We start from the raw sequence: 18,944 nt of genomic DNA, 5'->3' as shown, positions 1-18,944 counted from the left end.
AAGACAACGATATATCAGTATGTTTATTAAAAGCCTTTTTTGATATTTTGATATACAAAAGCTGATTTTGTTTGTGCCCATAGGGGAGGCTAATGTGTGTGTGTGTGTGTGTGTGTGTGCCTCTGTGTGTGTATGAGACTTGATTATCTTAAAAACCTTTAGATGGATTTCAATAAAGTTAGGTTCTCAAATATTATATGGTGGTATGACTGGAACGAGTTGATTTGTACGAAATCTATGAATATTTATGAGCGTTTTTTATACTTTTGCTGAATTTTAGCATGACTAAACTGAGACTCTGTCTGTCTCTGTCTGTCTGTCTGTCTGTCTGTCTGTCTGTCTGTGTCTGTGTAAATGCATGTAGATATGAATGAGCAATTCTTACTATAATTAAACTGTTCTCTTTTTTGTTGTTCTACATAGCAATTCTTGGAGTCTTTACTGTCCAATACAGAACTACATGAGAAGTTAGCACAGAATATCAATAAAGTAGTGGTTGCTAGGTGAGTGGAGATATTATGTTTTGAACTTCAGATGGAATGCCTTTGGTTTCATTCTTACATTTTATTTAGAAATTGTGAGGGAAAACTATGTAAAAGGGAACCAAATGTATAGTCATTTCTTTGAACCCATCCAACCAACCATCAACCAAGTAACTAACCAACCATCCACCCACCCACAAACAAACCAACCATCAACCAAGTAACCAACCAACTAACCTATCAATAATAGGTGTTATTTTATAACCCAAAATAATCTCTAAGTTGATAGCGACAATCAATGTACTGAAGTCAAATAATTCTGATTGGAGTTTTTCTTTATTCAAATATTACTATCAGTGTGACCTGATATGTCTGTAGCCAGTTATTCCATTGGATGGTGTCATGGCCAAGTTCATTGTTGGGCATTTTAGATTTCACACAAAGTCTAACTGACACAGTATTGCTGATGATTTTCATCTTATTTAGGTGACAACTGTACAACCTTCTATGAGTTACCTTGTCAACTTCTTACTGTTATCAACTGATCAATATTACAATGTAAAGTGATATATCTGTTATTGTTTGTTTGTTCTTCAGTGAATCCACAGTATTGCCTAGTACTAGTAGCCAATCTAATCAGTCAGCAGTTGAACCTGAATCTATTGTTGATTTGCTGGATGTCCAGGTAAGTTGTTTTTGTTTATTCTGTGACTGTTTGTTTATTGTGACTGTTTATTTGTGTGTGACTGACAGTGTATGTTTACGTGTGACTGTTTTTTAATTTAAAAAGTCATTTTTTTATGAACAAGTTTAATCTAAATCTGATATATTTTTGTTTCCTGAAGGTGACTAATGAAGCAGTAGATGACATTATAGAGTCAACACGACATGATCCCTTATTTGAGTCCTTGTTTGCCCTGTTTCATACTGGTGAGTATGTAGTACACCCTCTATTGAATTCTGAATATGTCATTAGCACCTCGCAAACTCACGACCCTTGACCCTTGATGAGTTGTGGTTGAGTGTCCACTGTATTCACTTTGGCCATGCTTGTAGTGACCATGTAAAGAATAAAAAATAATGTCACTATTGTATTGTTAACAAGAAATTGTTTGATAGCACAGATTTTTTGATAATTCTTTTTTTTTTTTCGTACAGAGGATTCTGAGAACCAAGCTGAACAAATTGCCAATAAACAACAATCAGAAGAATCGGCTAAGAAATCCAAAAGAAAAAATACAAAAGGTATAAAAAGAATGTGTGATCATTTGATAACATTTCTGTGTAGATATTATAAATTGTTGTGCAAATATTAATCTTATGATGATTTATCAGGATACTGAGTGTGTCAATTCTACACAGAGTTTGTGAGTTTTTTCGCTGTTACAGTGTAAGTACTGATACATGTATTTATACTCTTTGATTGCCTCTTCATGTTCTATACTGGGTTGTTGATGAAAGTTTCTAGTCATAGAGTCAAAAAATTCTTGGAAACGAATCCCAAATTTTCGCTGACATCTCATCAGTATTGCTAGGGGTGTACTACAATGGGCTATTGCTACTTGTCTCGGAAAAGAGACACGTGAAATAAGCTTGGCAGAAACAGTTGGGATCTCAAATCTGGCTTCCCAGTTTAAATATGCCTTTCTTTGGTGAATACAATTAGCATCCTTCAACCGTCATCTATACAGTTGATCTTAATCCAAGATTTTGACATTCTTCCGATCTCCGAAGTGTTCCCTTATTGCCAATGTGTGTCTATGATGATTTATTCTAGCATGTTCATTTTGTTGTGCAGAGAGTTTGACAAGAAGAAAGGAGCAACAACAGAGTCAGGAGGAGCCAGTCATAGTTACCCATGGAGCACAACAACAAATACAACTGAATAATTTTGTGACAGGAAAATCCCAATCTCCAAGGTCAGTTGTTGTAGCAACAGCTGTTTCAGACAATGCTCAATGCCAGAAGTTGCCACAAAGACATTCTCAAACACATGTAACAACTGTATTGGGCAGTGCGCAACACCAGGTGTTACCTCCAAGAAATTCTCAAACACTTGCACCTACAAAGACATCTATGTCCTCAAACCCCCTTTCAGTGGCAATGGCAGCCCTTTCGCAGGGTGCAAAGCAACAACTCCAACAGCAGCAGCAGCAAGAACTTCAGCACAAACAGCAAGTGATACCTGAGGTTACTGTTCGTAGTGGTTCAATGTCCCTGACAAACCAAGTCTTGAACATAGCAACTCATCAAGTCAGTCCTGGTAGATCGATATCTTTTGTAAATAATATTCATCACAATCCACTTACACAAGCACATGTCAGAAATCTGAACTTTAACAGCTACGTAAGCCCGCCAACTGTACGAGAACAGCTGGAAGTGTTACGTGCATCCAAGTCTAATTCAACATCCTCTGCTAACACTGAAGGACTGAGATGCAAAAAACGACTCAATAAAGCCCAAAAGTTGAAATTAAGTAAAGCGCATCAGTTTTCTAAAGCTAATATTAGAGTACATAGCTTAGAAAGAACGAGCCAGAAGGTGATAGCGCCACCACAGCTCGTAATGCCTGTGACAATGTCTGGAGATGTTATTGTATCTAGTGGTACTTTACCGCCAACTGTGATGCAGAATGTTGGACAAAAGACCACTGTTCCAATTACTGAACCTGTAACCACATACTATTTTAAGTGTGCAACCCCAACCAAGCAGCAAACAAATGTGGCTGATGTGCAGCAGCAAAAGGCTGTGCAGACTGCAGTGCAGCAACAACAGACCATGCAAGCTGCAGTGCCAGCTGTCAGAACTGATGTACAAGGTGGACAGAGTATATTATCACAAATGTTGCAACAACATCAAATACCACAACAACGGCAAAAGCAACAAGTGAATGATTTACAAGGTAGGAAAGGTGGGGGCAGGAATCCGCTATCTATAGAGCCGCAGCAGCAGCAGCAGCAGCAAGGACAACAGCAGCAACAAAGAGTATTACAACATAGGCCACAAACTCAACAACAAAATCAAAGTGTTGCATATTCTGCTCAACAAGATGCACTAAAAGAAACTTCTACTGTTTCTACCATTATGATTGATTCTACTGCAAGTCACTGCCAAAGTCCTGTCTTAGTGGAACAATGTATGAAAAATTCCAATGTTGCCATAGTTACTGAAGACATTGAACAAGATTGTCATAGAACTGCAATAGCAATTGAGGAACAAACTCCAAAAATGAGAGACATTGGTGAGAATAGTAACAGCATGGTAGGTACAGAAAATAATGAAAGCAGTGCTGTGAGTCTAAGACATGACAATCAAGATGAAGGAAATTGCAACAAGGAAAAGAGTCAAACTGAAAAACTTACAGGTCAGCAATCACCTAATCTTTCACATTGTATAGATAGCAGTGTGTCACCAGACATTGTCATTTCACAGAGTAACCAAGAACGGTTGGATTCTAATCCTGCTGTAGTTTCACAGAGTAATCAAGAACGGTTGAATTCTAATCCTGCTGTAGTTTCACAGAGTAACCAAGGACGGTTGAATTCTAATCCTGCTGTAGTTTCACAGAGTAACCAAGAACGGTTGAATTCTAATCCTGCTGTAGTTTCACAGAGTAACCAAGAACGGTTGAATTCTAACCCTGCTGTAGTTTCACAGAGTAACCAAGAACGGTTGAATTCTAATCCTGCTGTAGTTTCACAGAGTAACCTAGAACAGTTGAATTCTAATTCTGATATTGAAGTGCAATACGAGACTAACCAGCATAAAACTAGTGACGTGAGCAAAGATAGTCATAGTATTGATGCTGCCAAGTCTCTTGTCAATCTCGCAAAAGCTGTAGTGCTTTCAGAGGATCATGTTTCTTCAACCAAAGACAGTAGTAGTAACTCAGTTGTATCAAGCAGTACCACCAGTTGTGAAACAACAACAAGTAAGGTTGTGTCGGATTCAAATCAGACTGCTGCCCATGATGGACATAGACACTCAAATGACTCTGTTAATAAGAACCAAGGCAACCAAAGAGACACAAGTGAATCTGCTAGTGTGAACCAAGGCAACCAAAGTCATGCAAGTGACTCTGTCAATGTGAATCAAGGCAATGTTAGTGGGAATCAAGGCAACCACAGACACACAAGTGACTCGGTTAGTGTGAATCAAGGCAATCAAAGTCATACTAAAACAGTACAGGAAGATGGGAGGAAAGGTGCAAGAGTTGATCAAAGTTGCAATGATGAAAGAAAAAACAAAGGAAGTTGTTCAGAGGGACAGAGAGGGCAAAAGAGACCCCTCAGTAATGATGGCAGAGAGACAGAAAGGCGTCATTCAAAAGGCAACAAGGTAGGCAGGGCTATATATACATATATATATTTAAATACTTCGACTTTATATTTATATAGTAACAGTAGACAGTATGTGTGTTTGTTGATAGACCCTACACAAAAGAAGGGTCTATTGGTTTGTGAAATGTGAAGGTTTAAAAATACCAGGAAAGTTTGATGATTAGACGCATTATTGATTGAACAATGGTAGCTTATACCCACTTAAAACTTACTAATTTAGATATATCGTTATCTCTGTATGTTTTTTGTATAGTCATCTTGTGTTATGAAATCTCCCTATCCCCTAACACCTCCCCACACTCGCCTTCTCATTGGTACTTTCTCCTTATTACTATATTAGCCTGATGTCCCACATCTCCTCACCCATTCCCAACAATCTCATAAAAGGTACTTTTTTGTTAACTTGATGTTCCAAATCTCTTTACCTCCTATTACCCTCACCCACCCCATCCATCCCATTGGTATATTCTCCTTCTTAATAGCTTGATCTCCCAAATGCGCCCCTCCCCCCTCCCCATAATCTAATTGGTAGTTTCTCCTCGTTAGCTTGATGTCCCAAATCTCCCACCCCTTCCCCAGCAGTCTCATGAGTACTTTCACTTCAAATGTAAGATGGTTTTACTTTTTAATACTTAAAAATAAAGTCATTGATTGAGATCAATAGATATATAAACCAACTCCTGCATACCATTTACTTTGTGCTGAACAGTGTTTTGGTCGTTTCCTCATAAAGGCTATGGTAAGTTTGTTTGGAAATCCAGGTCAAATGACATAGGAACCCGATATATTTTACCAAATATTTTGGCTAATTGTATTTTATGTTTTGTTTTGTTTTTGTTATTAGACGAAGAAGGTTAAGACAGATACAAAGGTTAGTACCTTTAATACTATGACTTTGACGAAATCATTATTTAGTCAGTCATAGATCAGTCCACATAGAGTTGATAGACAGTGTTGTGTGACAACTTTTCTCGCAACTCGTGTTTTTTATTGCTTTATTTTTTCAGTACGTATTTGCATATGCACAACCTCTATATCAATGAATTCATTGAGAAAAATAATACATAATGTGTATGTGGATCACAATATATTGTGGTCCTAATGATGATATGTTAGCATCCCTTTGGACAGTACCCAAGTGGAGCAATTAGTATTACTATGGGTTCCTAACTTGTGAAAATACCGTTCATGTGTGTGTCTGTCCATTCCTTTGTATATACATGTATCCATGTTGCTGACATGCAGTGGCTGATTTTTTGCAAACCTGGCACAAAGGTGACATACTATTATGGGACATATACACATTACTTTGTTGTTTTGTGACATTATCAAATTTGACCACATGATGGATATATTGAGAGTTGAAGTTACAATTTACTATGTAACTCAAAAACCGTCATACAAAGAGACTCCATTCAAGTATCTACCCCATATTATGATATGCAAACACTATATAACCATATGTCCATCTGAGTCACTCCGATGAAACCAACACCACTTTGAGTACGGCGAAGTTGATCCAAACTCCATGTAGATGATCAATTTTAATCAGTGTAGTTGTAAATATGTTTTTGTAAATATGTATTAAATGAACAATGAATATTTATGACTCCTAAGTGCTTATTACCTTGAGATAAATCATCATGAATATATATTTTTCATCCAATACATATTCGTATCTGCTAAAACCCATGAGACAATGGTGTCTCACTGCTAGAACAATAGAGGTGAAAAGATTTTCACTTTAGTGTTCCTCGGCCGTCAAGTGAAATTCATGTGATGTGAAATCATGAAATAGCTCTCCAGAACCCAAAGTTAATGAAGTATCTTTATTTCCTGGAGTGGTGTTTGTCTTTAATTACTGAACATCTACAATGGTGTGTTCTATGTCTTGTATCATAATTATGTTGTTTTCCATTTCACAGGTTTTGCCAGTCAATACAAGATTTCCAACCAACCTTGATGTAGATAAGTTCCTCTCCAAACTTCATTACTCCAAATCCTAAATATCATATAGGTGTAAACTCATTTAAATTTGCTTCTGGATTGTTATCAGAAAAACTTTGATCTGCTATATATGTAAGTCTGTAGAAGAAAAGACAAGCATGGAGACAACTCATAGAACACTTGTCAATGAGTATTCTAGAATTCTTGTTTGTGTTGTAAGTGCTGGGTTTATAGTATTCATAAATACAACTCTGGAGATATGTGTGCCGAGGTTTCTGACCCCAACCCACTCTACTATGGTTCCTCCCTGTCTAACATCTCTAGATGTGGCTCAAGCGAACGTTAGACAAGAAATGACAGAGTAGACAAGACGTAGGTTGAATTTAGTGATGTAACGTTTATTATTTTTTGTAGTCATTAACAAGGGTATGTATGGTTTTTATACTGAAAATCCATGCACACAAAATCGATGCCCAATCTCAGGGTTTTAGATAGAGAGGAGTGGGTTGACATCACAGAAACCTCGGAGCATGTGTTTCCAGAGCTCAACATTCCTAGAAGTGATGATGCCATAGCTTTTCATTGACATGTCTTTTTAATAAGCCATTTACAGTACTATGTTCAGTTACTAGAATTCATTTTTGATAGCAGGATTTATTTACTATGCTCAGTATACAATTCATTTTTGATAGCAGAGTTTATTTATTTGATACTTTACTTGTCTTGTGTTTTTCAAAAACTGTAAAACTTCTTTGTGTTTTTTGAGAGGCCATGCCTTTTGCAAAACTTTATTTACTTTTCTCTTTCCAGTATAGGGTAGGATTTCCAGGAAAGGTCTATAACTTGACCTTTCACTTGTGTACATAACTGCTTTATTTCACCACTAGAGGACAGGATTTATTGGAAAGATCTATGACTTGACCTTTCACTTGTGTACATAACTGCTTTATTTCACCACTAGAGGACAGGATTTATTGGAAAGGTCTATTTAACCTTTCAATGTGTAAAAGGCATTGTTTATTTGATAACATTGTTTTGTTATGGAGAATGTGACACTTGTTATATGTTACATCTACTCTTGAATTTAAAAAAAAAAAGACTACTGTGTAATTTGAAGTACGTGTATTCAGAAAGGTAATATTAAAGAAATTTGTGATATAATGAAAGAGCAAATGACCAGAGCATGTATTGAAGTCTGAAGAATGTTTTTGCCATGTATATACGCTTCAGGGGAAAGTGTAGTTCCAAGTGTAGTAGGCATTCAAGGTCACACAGCTGCTGGAATAGCAAACTACCCATAGCTAACATTACCTGTTGACTGATGGTATAAAAAATATCCACACCTACCTAACATATGCTGTTCACTAATGGCATAAAAATACCCCACACCTAACATTAGCTGTTCACCAGAATCATTCACTAAAAACCTTGCTTGAAATGTAACAACACTAGTAACTCATGGGAATTGATTATCCACTGGGTTTCATCAGAGATGACTTTTGCCTATTTTGTAAATGTAACAGTACTAGCAGTGGGGGCATATTATACAACATATAAATATAGACATTTCTTTTTTTCACTAAGATGTCATTTTTGGCATGGTGTTGACATGTTGATATTGCATTGACATGTTAAAACCTAAGTGAATTTCCACAGTCTGAGTAATTTCTAACACAGGAATCATAAACTGTTACTAATTGAAATTGTACAGGCATCATACAAAATTATATGGCAGTTCATACCACTAGTTTCATTTTATCAACATGTATGGTACGAGACTGAGAGATCCATCTTTGTTCCCACTTCCATATGCACATTTGTGTTCTACTGCATACAAGCCAAGTTGCAGTTCCAGTTCTGATAAAATTGGGGTTAAATGTCTTTCAGACCTATAGAAAAAAGTTGATGATGTGAAATAAATTACGGAGTATTTGTAATGCACATTCTACAAATAGTTCAGCTTTGTAAAGTATACCTAGGGAAGTTCATTAAACTCATAATCAACAATACTTCACTAAACTTGAACGACTTGTAATGTGTGTTAAATCTCAGACCACTAGAAGTAACATCACTCAGATAATGTATTGAAATGTGTAATTAACATACTTTTCATTCAGTGTGAAATTGTTGCATGGGGTATGCATTCTGTCACAACTTGTCTCTAGTTTGTACATTGTATGTATTCATGTCACCTTTTGTTTGCAAACTTTAATAGAAGCATATTCTGCAACAACAATCAATTGATCTGTTTTTTCAGTGTAACCGATCTGCAAGAATTTCAATTGAATATTAGTGATTAGTGCTAATAACAGAGTTTTTAGATTCATTCTCAATATGTATGGTACAAGACTGAAAGATCAATCATTGTTTCCACAATTGAGATTGTTAGACCTAATTTGCTGGAATTGATGGAATCATCACGAGAATATTATACACTTTCATCTACACATCCCCAGATGCATCCCCATTAAATTTCATCCCAATCTGCTCACTAGTTTTGGAATTAAAGGTTTTGACCAAAAAGACACATTTTTTAGACCTAATTTGCATGTCACTTGATGAGGTCATGTCATGAATAATTCTTAATATACACACCCTAAGAATATTCACACCAAATTTCTGACTAATCTCCCCTGTATAGTAGTTTTGGGGTTAAGTTTTTGGACCAAAAATCACATATTTATTTTCACCTTTCATTTGAACAATTTTCCATCTACACACACTAATTAATTATCACACCAAATACCAAGGCAGTTGGTCTGGTGGTTTTTGACTTTGAGTCGTTCACACACACACACACATATATATATATACACACACACATATATGTATACATATAGAGATTTCACCATGCCTAGAGCACCACTGAACCTCAGTTCAGTACTTCAGTTGTGCTAAAAAGTATGTGTTCATCAAGTGATATTGAAGATGTGCGTGTGTTTTGGTGTCATTGATGCATATATCAAATTATGTGAAATTCAAAGCTTGCATTTATGAGATATTGTCTTATTACCGAAAGTCATTTATTATGCAAGTTATACATTCAAATATTTAAAACCATATCATTTAGCTATATCAGACCATAGATCACGGTGGAGGGTCTACGATCAGACACATGCCCTTTGTTATTAACAATGAATGTAGCAAATTACAGTTTGTATATGAAATTTGAAGCTTTCATTCGTAAGTATTGCCTAATTACCAAAATCCTTAATTATGCAAATGACTCATTAAAACAAAAAGCTACATGGGATAAAATGTATATTATTATTGTTAGTATTATTATTATTTATTTCAGGCCAGTGGCCCATACAAAATTAAAACAAAGGAAAGAGAAAACATTAAAATGAAACAGAAGTAACCCCCCCCCCATAAATTAAAGTCTAAAAAGTACAAAGAGCACTAGTAAAGAATCGACCTAAAGTGTTTCCAAAAGCTAGAATGGAAATAGGAATCGGAATATACACAACTGTAAATAACGGTATTCTTGCTGTCCATTAAACGTTTACAAAATGTAAATAACAACCAACCAGACCCAATGAAGTAAAATTAAGGATATTCCTAATTACAAAATTATGACTGATACTAACATCATGTTTAAGATCGTAACACATTATGATAGGCCACTTTCAAGGTAGATATCTGTTTAGTGCTATAATTAGACCACACATATGGCATATTGCATATTGCATATGCACTTTGTTGAAATCAATGTGTGTGTTGAGTTATGTAAAATTTTAAGCATTCATTCTAAAGAAATGCCAAATTACCAAACTCATTAATTATGCAACTGACTCATTAAAACTAAAAGCTACATCAACAAGCTTTATTGGACACATGTAAATTGTTATTGTCAATGTATAGACCAAATTGTATGAAACTTGAGCTTGCATGCATTCTTAATTGGTCTAAATACTGAAAATCATTAATTATGCAAATTACTCATCAAAACTAAAAGCTACATCAACAACTTTACAGGACAGTTGTGCTTTAATGTTGTTGATGTATGTACCAAAATATATTGAATTTAAAGATCCCATTCTAAGATATACTGTTGTCTAATTACTGAAAATTCTTAAGTATGCAAATGTCTTATTACTATTCATGGGTGTTTACAAAAACCTCGTCAGTTCTTGCCATTACCATAAGGAAGAATTTTAGCAACTTTCATTAGAATTGACGCAGTAGGTTTTTTTTAGATACCGTGTATACATACACATACATACAGACAGCCAGCCAGGTAGACAAACGCATAAAATAACCCTTCCTTGAGGAAGGTAATAAAATTGGAGTCCAAAGTGTAGCTTACAACGAGGTATACAATAATGTGCGGTATTGCTGGTTGTCAAATAGAGAACGCACCCTAAGTGAAATTAAAAAGGAACCTAGTCCACCTAGCCCATTGGAGAGTTAACAATCATCTAGGTCATTTAATGAAACAGGCCTGTGTCTACAAATTAAGTACACTACATGTTTTTAAACACGAAACTTTTCAAATGCTTTTTAAAAATAATCTAAATTATGCATAGAAATTCATGATTATTTAGTAAACAATCCTGTGTATAAATATCAATTTGTATTTTTAATATTATGATCTTGGCTTGTAAAGTATTTATGACCGAGATTTAGTCATATATCCACTCCATGTCAGAATAATTACAGAGTAATGTACCTGACGTGTACGTGTACGTGTATTGGTCATGTGGTGTACATGATAAAATCCACCGACAAACACTCCCACCATCCTCAAGAAACTGACCAGTCCCTTATATTTTAATAGCGGGTGGCTAACTATCAATTAGACCTAAACAAATAATTGTTTGGTTCCGGTTACCCGACCCCACCTAGCTTTTCACTGCCGACCCAAACTTTTTTTTTTACGTATTCGAGAAAAAAATAATAAAATCGCAAACATTGTGTGAAGTCTCACGAGAAATAGTGGATGCGGAAACTGTCATCAACTTAAAAAGACAATATAAAATTGTTTTTCCAATCTGTAATGACTGTACATCTGATAGGAAGAAATAAACAACACAGAGACAATTTGCAGAACAATTGAAAACCTGAACTAGACACTCACACAGAAAAAAATAAAAAATCTACTTACCTCATCTATTCTAAAATTGCGCGTAACCGGAACCACATAATTTCTTTTATTAGGCCTTTTACAATGTACAGTGTCTTTTATCTTTTAACAACTACATTAAAACAACCACAAAACTTACGCCGTGGTCCACAAAATTTATAAATCTGTCTTATTTCAGTTCAAGTAGATGGCCAAATTGATTAGCCAGGGGTTAAATGTTATCATCTCTTCATTAGAACGAATGAATGTATGATGAAGTGAAGGTCCATCGATCACCATTTATCATTTAGTAATCTATTCAACAGGTTGTTAACGTTTTCTCTCCTTATTGTCATGGCAACCTATTTGACAAGTATTAACGTTTCTCTCTTTATTGTCGTAACAATTAGTTTTCCTTTCATGTTCTTGACAGCCATTGATGGTTCTTATCTGTCTCATATTGTTACATTTTCTAGCCATGGATTCATTGTTTACATACCTCTTGGCAACGACGCGCATCTATATAACAATACGAATGGCAAACTTTGGGATTTTTTTTAACACAACTGAACTTAGGTTGAGAAGTGCTATAACTAGGGTAAAATGTATGTATGTATGTATGTATGTATGTATGTATGTATGTATGTATGTATGTATGTATGTATGTATGTATGTATGTATGTATGTATGTATGTATGTATGTATGTATGTATGTATGTATATCTGCGTGCGTGCGTGCGTGCGTGCGTGCGTGCATGCTTGAGTGGGTGGGTACTCGTATTCGTGTCCGTCCAGGTGTCCGCCCGTCCTTCCCTCTTTCCATCCACCCATCCATCCATCCATCTGTCTGTCTGTCTGTCTGTCTGTCTGTCTGTCTGTCTGTCTGTCTGTCTGTCTGTCTGTCTGTCTGTCTGTCTGTCTGTCTGTCTGTCTGTCTGTCTACTTATCTACCTACCCATCTATCTATCTATCTATCTATATATTTATCTATCTATCTATCTATCTATCTATCTATCTATCTATCTATCTATCTATCTATCTATCTATATATCTATCTATCTATAGTATCTATCTATCTGTTTGTCTGTCTGTCTGTCTGTCTGTCTGTCTATCTATCTATCTATCTATCTATCTATCTATCTATCTATCTATCTATCTATCTATCTATCTATCTATCTATCTATCTATCTATCTATCTATCTATCTATCTATCTATCTATCTATACCATTGGCGCTATTTTCGTCCTTGCTTGCATGATTGAACACGAGAAGGTTGAAGAACAGAGACGAAGAAATAAAACTAATGCGATAGTAGCGTAAATAAAAGTATGAAAGAGGTTGAGAATTGATCAGACGTGTTGCCATAAATAGAGGCTTCACTCTGACCACAATGACGAGACAACAATAGCACGACAAAGCCTTGTCCAACCTTCAAGGAGTGGTGATTAAAACACGTGAACAGTTATAAATCTCATTAAAATACGCGGGTCTGTGCGGAATTTATCGTTTCAATTTTCGCATAGGGACCCAAAGAGTTTGTCATGGTAATCTCTTAAACATTCATTTAGATGAATTCGCTGTCTCTGCAGGGGGTGTGGATGGAAAACAAAACCCGTGGTCATCGGAGGTCACCTGTCATTGTTATACACATTTTATGACCAACAATAAAAATCAGGGGTCGTTTTCCACTGGATTTTCATATGCTGCTTCCATGGATGTTGTCACCTGCGGTCACAAACTTGCAGAAAGCGATGTTTAACATATTTTATACTCGTGATACTAGGTGAACAGAAATGACGGGACACGGAATGTGGACATTTATATATAAAAGATGATTATTATATCTTGGTGCTAAATAAACCATAGACAGTGGAGGAGAATTTTCCCTTCATTGTTTTTGAATAAATATAGAAAGTAATTTTGACTTGGAAAAATAAATGTAAGATACAAAGCTATATTTTCGTCCTTAAAAAGTAAATATTATTATACTTTTACATGTAAAGTAACTAGTTACTGTTACATTGATAACGTGCCCGTAAAGTCTCAAATCCGAGGCAAAATTGTCTTTGCAAAGAAGAAAAAAGTGAATAACGCATAATATGAAGAAAATTGCTAAGAACATGACATAATAAAATGATGATAAAAAAACACAAACCCGTGAATTCGTCAAATTATATACATGTATCATGTTTATGGTGATGTAATGGTATACTCTACAGTGTTATCCCATAGTTAACTCTTGAGTACAGGCGCTGCACTGATACATACAGACTTGAAACCAAAGACACTCATAGTACTTCCTGTTAAAATTACTTCTCTGATAGTTGCGATAGCTTAGAAATTTGATTATAGTCGTATTTCACCGTGCATACATTTTTTTCTGTGGGTGATTTTTCGATGGCAATGAGCCAAGCTGATTTGAACAAAACAGTGCAAATGTATCAAATTATTCCACACATTAGTTGTAATCTAATTTGTTGATTCGTATTTGTATTAGAATGTGTTTTGACATGCATTGCCTTACATCATCTACGCGGTAACCAAATTGGGTCGCATTTTAATGTTGTTCAATTTTAGCAGCTTTTGCGTGCTCATTTCAATGGGGATTAATGGAAATCATGTGTATGCGTAAAAATAGGTATGGATTTTCTGAATGCATTCAAAGAAGTCAATGACCCAAATAGTTTACACTATAGTGACTGTGTTTTTAACATCAGGCACGTCATATCATGGAGTTAGATTTCTTAAAAACTTGTAGAGATAAAAACACAGGCATAGGGTCAGAGATAGTGAAAATATGTCTATTGCCATGACCCTATGGGAATATTCATCGTATCGCCAATATTGTAATCCTAGTACGAGGATGGGTGAACAGGGATCACCCCGCCGTTCCATTTATAGCCTGTCATCCCTCTGGGTCACGTTAGTGGAATATTGAATACACTGAATACAACGTTGCATCGTTTACACAGAAACGATGGCGTGGAATACGAAACTCTACTGCAGTTTTGGTGCTTAAATATTATAATATTAACAAGCTAGACAGGAAGTTAGCTTTTGCGGGGTGCATAATTTCGTGATCGACCAATTGGATGTTGCCACTGTTTGTCATAGCCAACTATTATAATATGCTTGGTGAAATAACTTTACAGAGGGTTGTCAGCGTAGTGTGTTTTACGTAGACGTTCATTCGCCAGGCCTTCACTGAATGTTTACGACATCGGCAGAGAGCTAGCTATAACTCCCACCACCGACCAGTAACGGCAAAGTCTTACATGCTACAGTTCGCAGGATTTATTGCCAAGGTAGCGTTGCATTGTTGTCGATGATCAGTGCATGTGTGCATGTCTCGTACTTACTAGACGACGATCTTTGATGTTCAGGGCCTTGTATTTGTAACGTTATGTGAAACTCCCGTAACATGGTACATCGCTCAGAGCTAGAGACCTCTGTCTTGACTGTATGAGTATTGTATATATATTCAACAGCTTCCGCATTCTGTAAAGACTTATCTCTGAAATCTAGGTGTCAATGTTACCTTACTGAATCGTTGGAGTTCAACGAACGTTCCCTTGTACGATCGTGTGTTAGTTTGGATCACTGTGAACACTTCGTAAACATGGCGGAGACTGAAGTAACATTTCACGGCGGTACCTCCGACGAGAACTCGGTACAAGTTACCATCAAACCTGAGTCGACGCCGCGATCGAGTCAAGACGATTCCAATAGCAGCAGACAGTCAGTGAGGAGACTCCCGCAACTTTTTGAGAGGTCGTCGGGAAACTGGTTAAATCCACGATTTGACTCACACATACTTGAACAGCAACTTGTAAAAAGTTATTTCCCCCAAAATAAGCGTCGATTTCAGTATGCCTTGTTGTACATCATAGTGTCATGTGTGGCTTGGAGCATATTTTTCGCCGTGATGACGGAAAAACACTGGCTCAAATTTGTAATAGGAAGCATAGCGGTGCTAGTATTTTGTATAGGTCTTCTCGTTTTCACATATACAAAATTTTATAATTGTAAGAGCATGCTAGTCACTTCTCTCGTGCTTTCTATTACATTGTGTAGCCTCACACTTGCCACAATAGCTTACGAACATACCTCGTCTCCTGTCAGCAGTGTGGGCATGTTTGCAGTTTGTGTTGAAATTTTACTGATGATGTACACTGTAATTCCCATGCCATTGTTTGTTGCTGTATTGTTAGGCAGCATCTATTCTGTTTTATATGAAGTTCTGTACTATGTCAATAGAAAGCAGGGCACCGCAGAGGTTGAAGGTGGTTATGACGACTTAGTCATGGCTGTAAGCAAAGTGTTCCTCCATTTTTGCATACATTTGATGGGCATCTCCATATTCTTCATGTCACAGTTTAGAAAACATAGCACATTCTGGAAAGTAGCACAGTCAATTGTTGCTAGACGTGAACTTGAAGTTGAGAAGCAAATTAAAGAGAAGATGATCCATTCAGTGATGCCACGGATGTTGGCAGATGAGCTGATGAAGTCTACAGGTGATGATGAGTCTGATAATTACAGTGGTAAGCGACGATCATCAGGTGGACGTGGGGCAAGTCCCAAGAAGAAGAAAAGCCAAAGTATATTCAGGCCGTTCTACATGAATCGTATGGACAATGTTAGTGTACTATATGCTGATATTGTTGGCTTTACTAGAATGAGTTCTAACAAGACTGCTGAGCAGCTAGTAGGATTGCTGAATGACTTGTTTGGTCGATTTGACCTGTTGGCCGAACGAAATGGTTGTGAGAAGATCAGCACCCTAGGAGATTGCTACTACTGTGTATCAGGTTGTCCTGAGCCAAGGCCTGATCATGCAGTCTGCTGTGTAGAAATGGGGTTACAGATGATCACCACCATCAAAGAGTTTTGTCATGAGAAAAACGAGAATGTAAATATGCGAGTCGGGGTGCATACAGGGACAGTCTTGTGTGGCATCATTGGCACCAGAAGATTCAAGTTTGATGTATGGTCAAATGATGTTACGTTGGCAAACATGATGGAGGCTGCAGGGCTACCAGGCAGAGTACATGTTTCGGCAGCAACCGTCAAGTTCATGGAAGAAGCGTATCATCTTGAAGATGGCAAAGGTGATAGCAGACACCCTTCATTGATGGGTAAGTTGATATGATATTGTATTAATAAACCCAGACCTGAGAATGATAGAATTTCTATCATACTCTAAAGATGGCATGAAATATATGATACCATTCTCAAGTTTCAGGAAAATTCTGGAAAATATGAATTCCAGGATGTCAGGACTATTTTCCATTCAGATGGACATGTATGGGCTGTGTAAAGTAGCAAATGTATACACTTAGCCAAGTCGGCTCCCAGTCCTACATGTGTGTGTAATCTAGTCTAAAGCAATGTTCTGATAGCCAGTGTGCTGATACACATGATGTACATGGTAAATGTTTGTACAGTAGAAATACAAATATGTTAAATCATCTAAGCCAGCTTTCCTATTTACTCTTTCACTGTGTGCAACTCACAGTTTTCCTGATATATAAGATGTTCGTTGAACATCAAATAGTGGCATTAAACTAAGATAAGAAGTGCAAGCTCACCAGTTACTAAAAATAGACAGTGACACAAAGCTGACATACCATCTAGGGTCTATTGTAAATACACAATGAATTGGACTGATATAGGATTGGACATGATTCCATTTTATATACAGGAGAGCCTATAAGCTAAGGGGCATCACATGGATAGACTGATCTAATAGTAATCAAACAATACTGCATCTCATAATCTGTGTATACTGGTTTATAGCATTTCATTTGTTTTGCTATGAAACAAAGGGATGCATTGTAATGTTTGGTTCATGACAAATTGTCTTTATAGTACGTAATATGATACATGTATATTCTCATGAAATTATGGTAGAATCATGAAGATTTGCAATTACAAAATCTGTATGCTGCAAATTTAACCATGTCGTTTTCAAGTATACTACTTGTAAATTAAAGAGCAGACCTTGCATCTTTATACTGATGGAGGGGAAGGCTGGTATCACGTGATGATTGACTGCACTCCTGTCTTCCCCAGGAAATAATATTAGAGTCACTGCCAATTTGTATATTAAAGGATACATGTCCTATGCTCAAGAAAGTTCAGCCTGACCAGGGTTGCATTGATGGGTTTATGGTTGTGGTCAGAATGGGTGATGGGTTGGTGGCGTTGTAAAGTCAGAATTGGGTGATTGGTTGGTGGGGTTGTACAAGCAGAATGGGTGATGGGTTGGTGGGGTGACCTGGTAGAGTTGTACAGAATGAGTGATGGGGTAGGGTTACACAGTCAGAATGAGTGATGGGGTGGTAGGGTTGTATAATAAGAAGTGTGGGTTAATCTATCCTTGATCATAACTTTCTTTAGTCTAGTTCCAATATGGCCGTGTTACAATTTACACTACGTTATCTTTACACATTACGTCTAGTCAAAGTTGTTACTCCAGCACAAAAATCTGTGCTACCTCCCAACAACGTTCGTATAAACGAGATGGCGTTATCGCATCTCTACTACAAATGTACATGATTTTAGTTGAGTACAACTGTACTAATTGAATATTAATGAGCAATTGTCTGAAGGAAGTAAACCAATTACAACCGCCTGTCAATTTGTGATGGATCACTACTCACATGCTGCCATTTACCCTTTGTCTAGCATGGGGTCTAACCAGATTAACGGTAAAGTGTTTGACTTTAACTAGACGTAATGTGTGAAGATAACGTAAATTGTAACATGACCTTATTGGAACTAGACTAGAATGGAACATTAGCTTCTATTTAGAATTACCATGTACTGATAACAATATTGAATTATTTACACCACCATGTTGTGCTACAGAAGCATTGTCACTTTCCATCTCATTAAAGTACATGTAAATATTAAGGTATAAGGTAAATATAATATTCAATGGAAATTTCCGTGAAAAAATTCATGGGAAATGACAGTCAGTATTGAGTGATGCTTGACTAAAGGCTTTCCAATTTTAGTACATGGTGAGGCATTCTTATTTTATTGTCTGTGTTCATGATGTGTCAGGCTTGAAAAGTATCATTAATTAAATTGTAATTTCATCAT

At 36.5% G+C, this 18,944-nt stretch overlaps 1 protein-coding gene and 2 long non-coding RNA genes across 3 annotated transcripts in view; all 3 read left to right on the top strand.

The window, feature by feature from the left end:
• The first annotated feature begins 1,363 nt into the window (after positions 1-1,363).
• LOC144438447 (uncharacterized) lies at positions 1,364-2,350 on the top strand. The gene is made up of 3 exons (XR_013481064.1): positions 1,364-1,412; positions 1,641-1,727; positions 2,281-2,350. It is a non-coding gene; the product is annotated as an uncharacterized LOC144438447 (long non-coding RNA).
• Positions 2,351-4,535: 2,185 nt separating this feature from the next.
• On the top strand, positions 4,536-6,836 carry LOC144438444 (uncharacterized). Its single transcript, XR_013481063.1, has 3 exons — positions 4,536-4,820; positions 5,667-5,693; positions 6,748-6,836. It is a non-coding gene; the product is annotated as an uncharacterized LOC144438444 (long non-coding RNA).
• Positions 6,837-15,198: 8,362 nt separating this feature from the next.
• Positions 15,199-18,944, top strand: part of LOC144438698 (adenylate cyclase type 9-like) — a 56,205-nt gene continuing 52,459 nt past the window's right edge. Inside the window, exon 1 of the mRNA XM_078127844.1 lies at positions 15,199-16,972. Coding sequence (XP_077983970.1) covers positions 15,454-16,972 — 1,519 coding nt within the window. The 5' untranslated portion in view covers positions 15,199-15,453. The remainder of the gene's footprint in view (positions 16,973-18,944) is intronic.

Source organism: Glandiceps talaboti, chromosome 8 (assembly GCF_964340395.1).
Source record: "Glandiceps talaboti chromosome 8, keGlaTala1.1, whole genome shotgun sequence".
Lineage (NCBI taxonomy): Eukaryota > Metazoa > Hemichordata > Enteropneusta > Spengelidae > Glandiceps > Glandiceps talaboti.
This window is presented reverse-complemented; position numbering and strand designations above follow the sequence as displayed.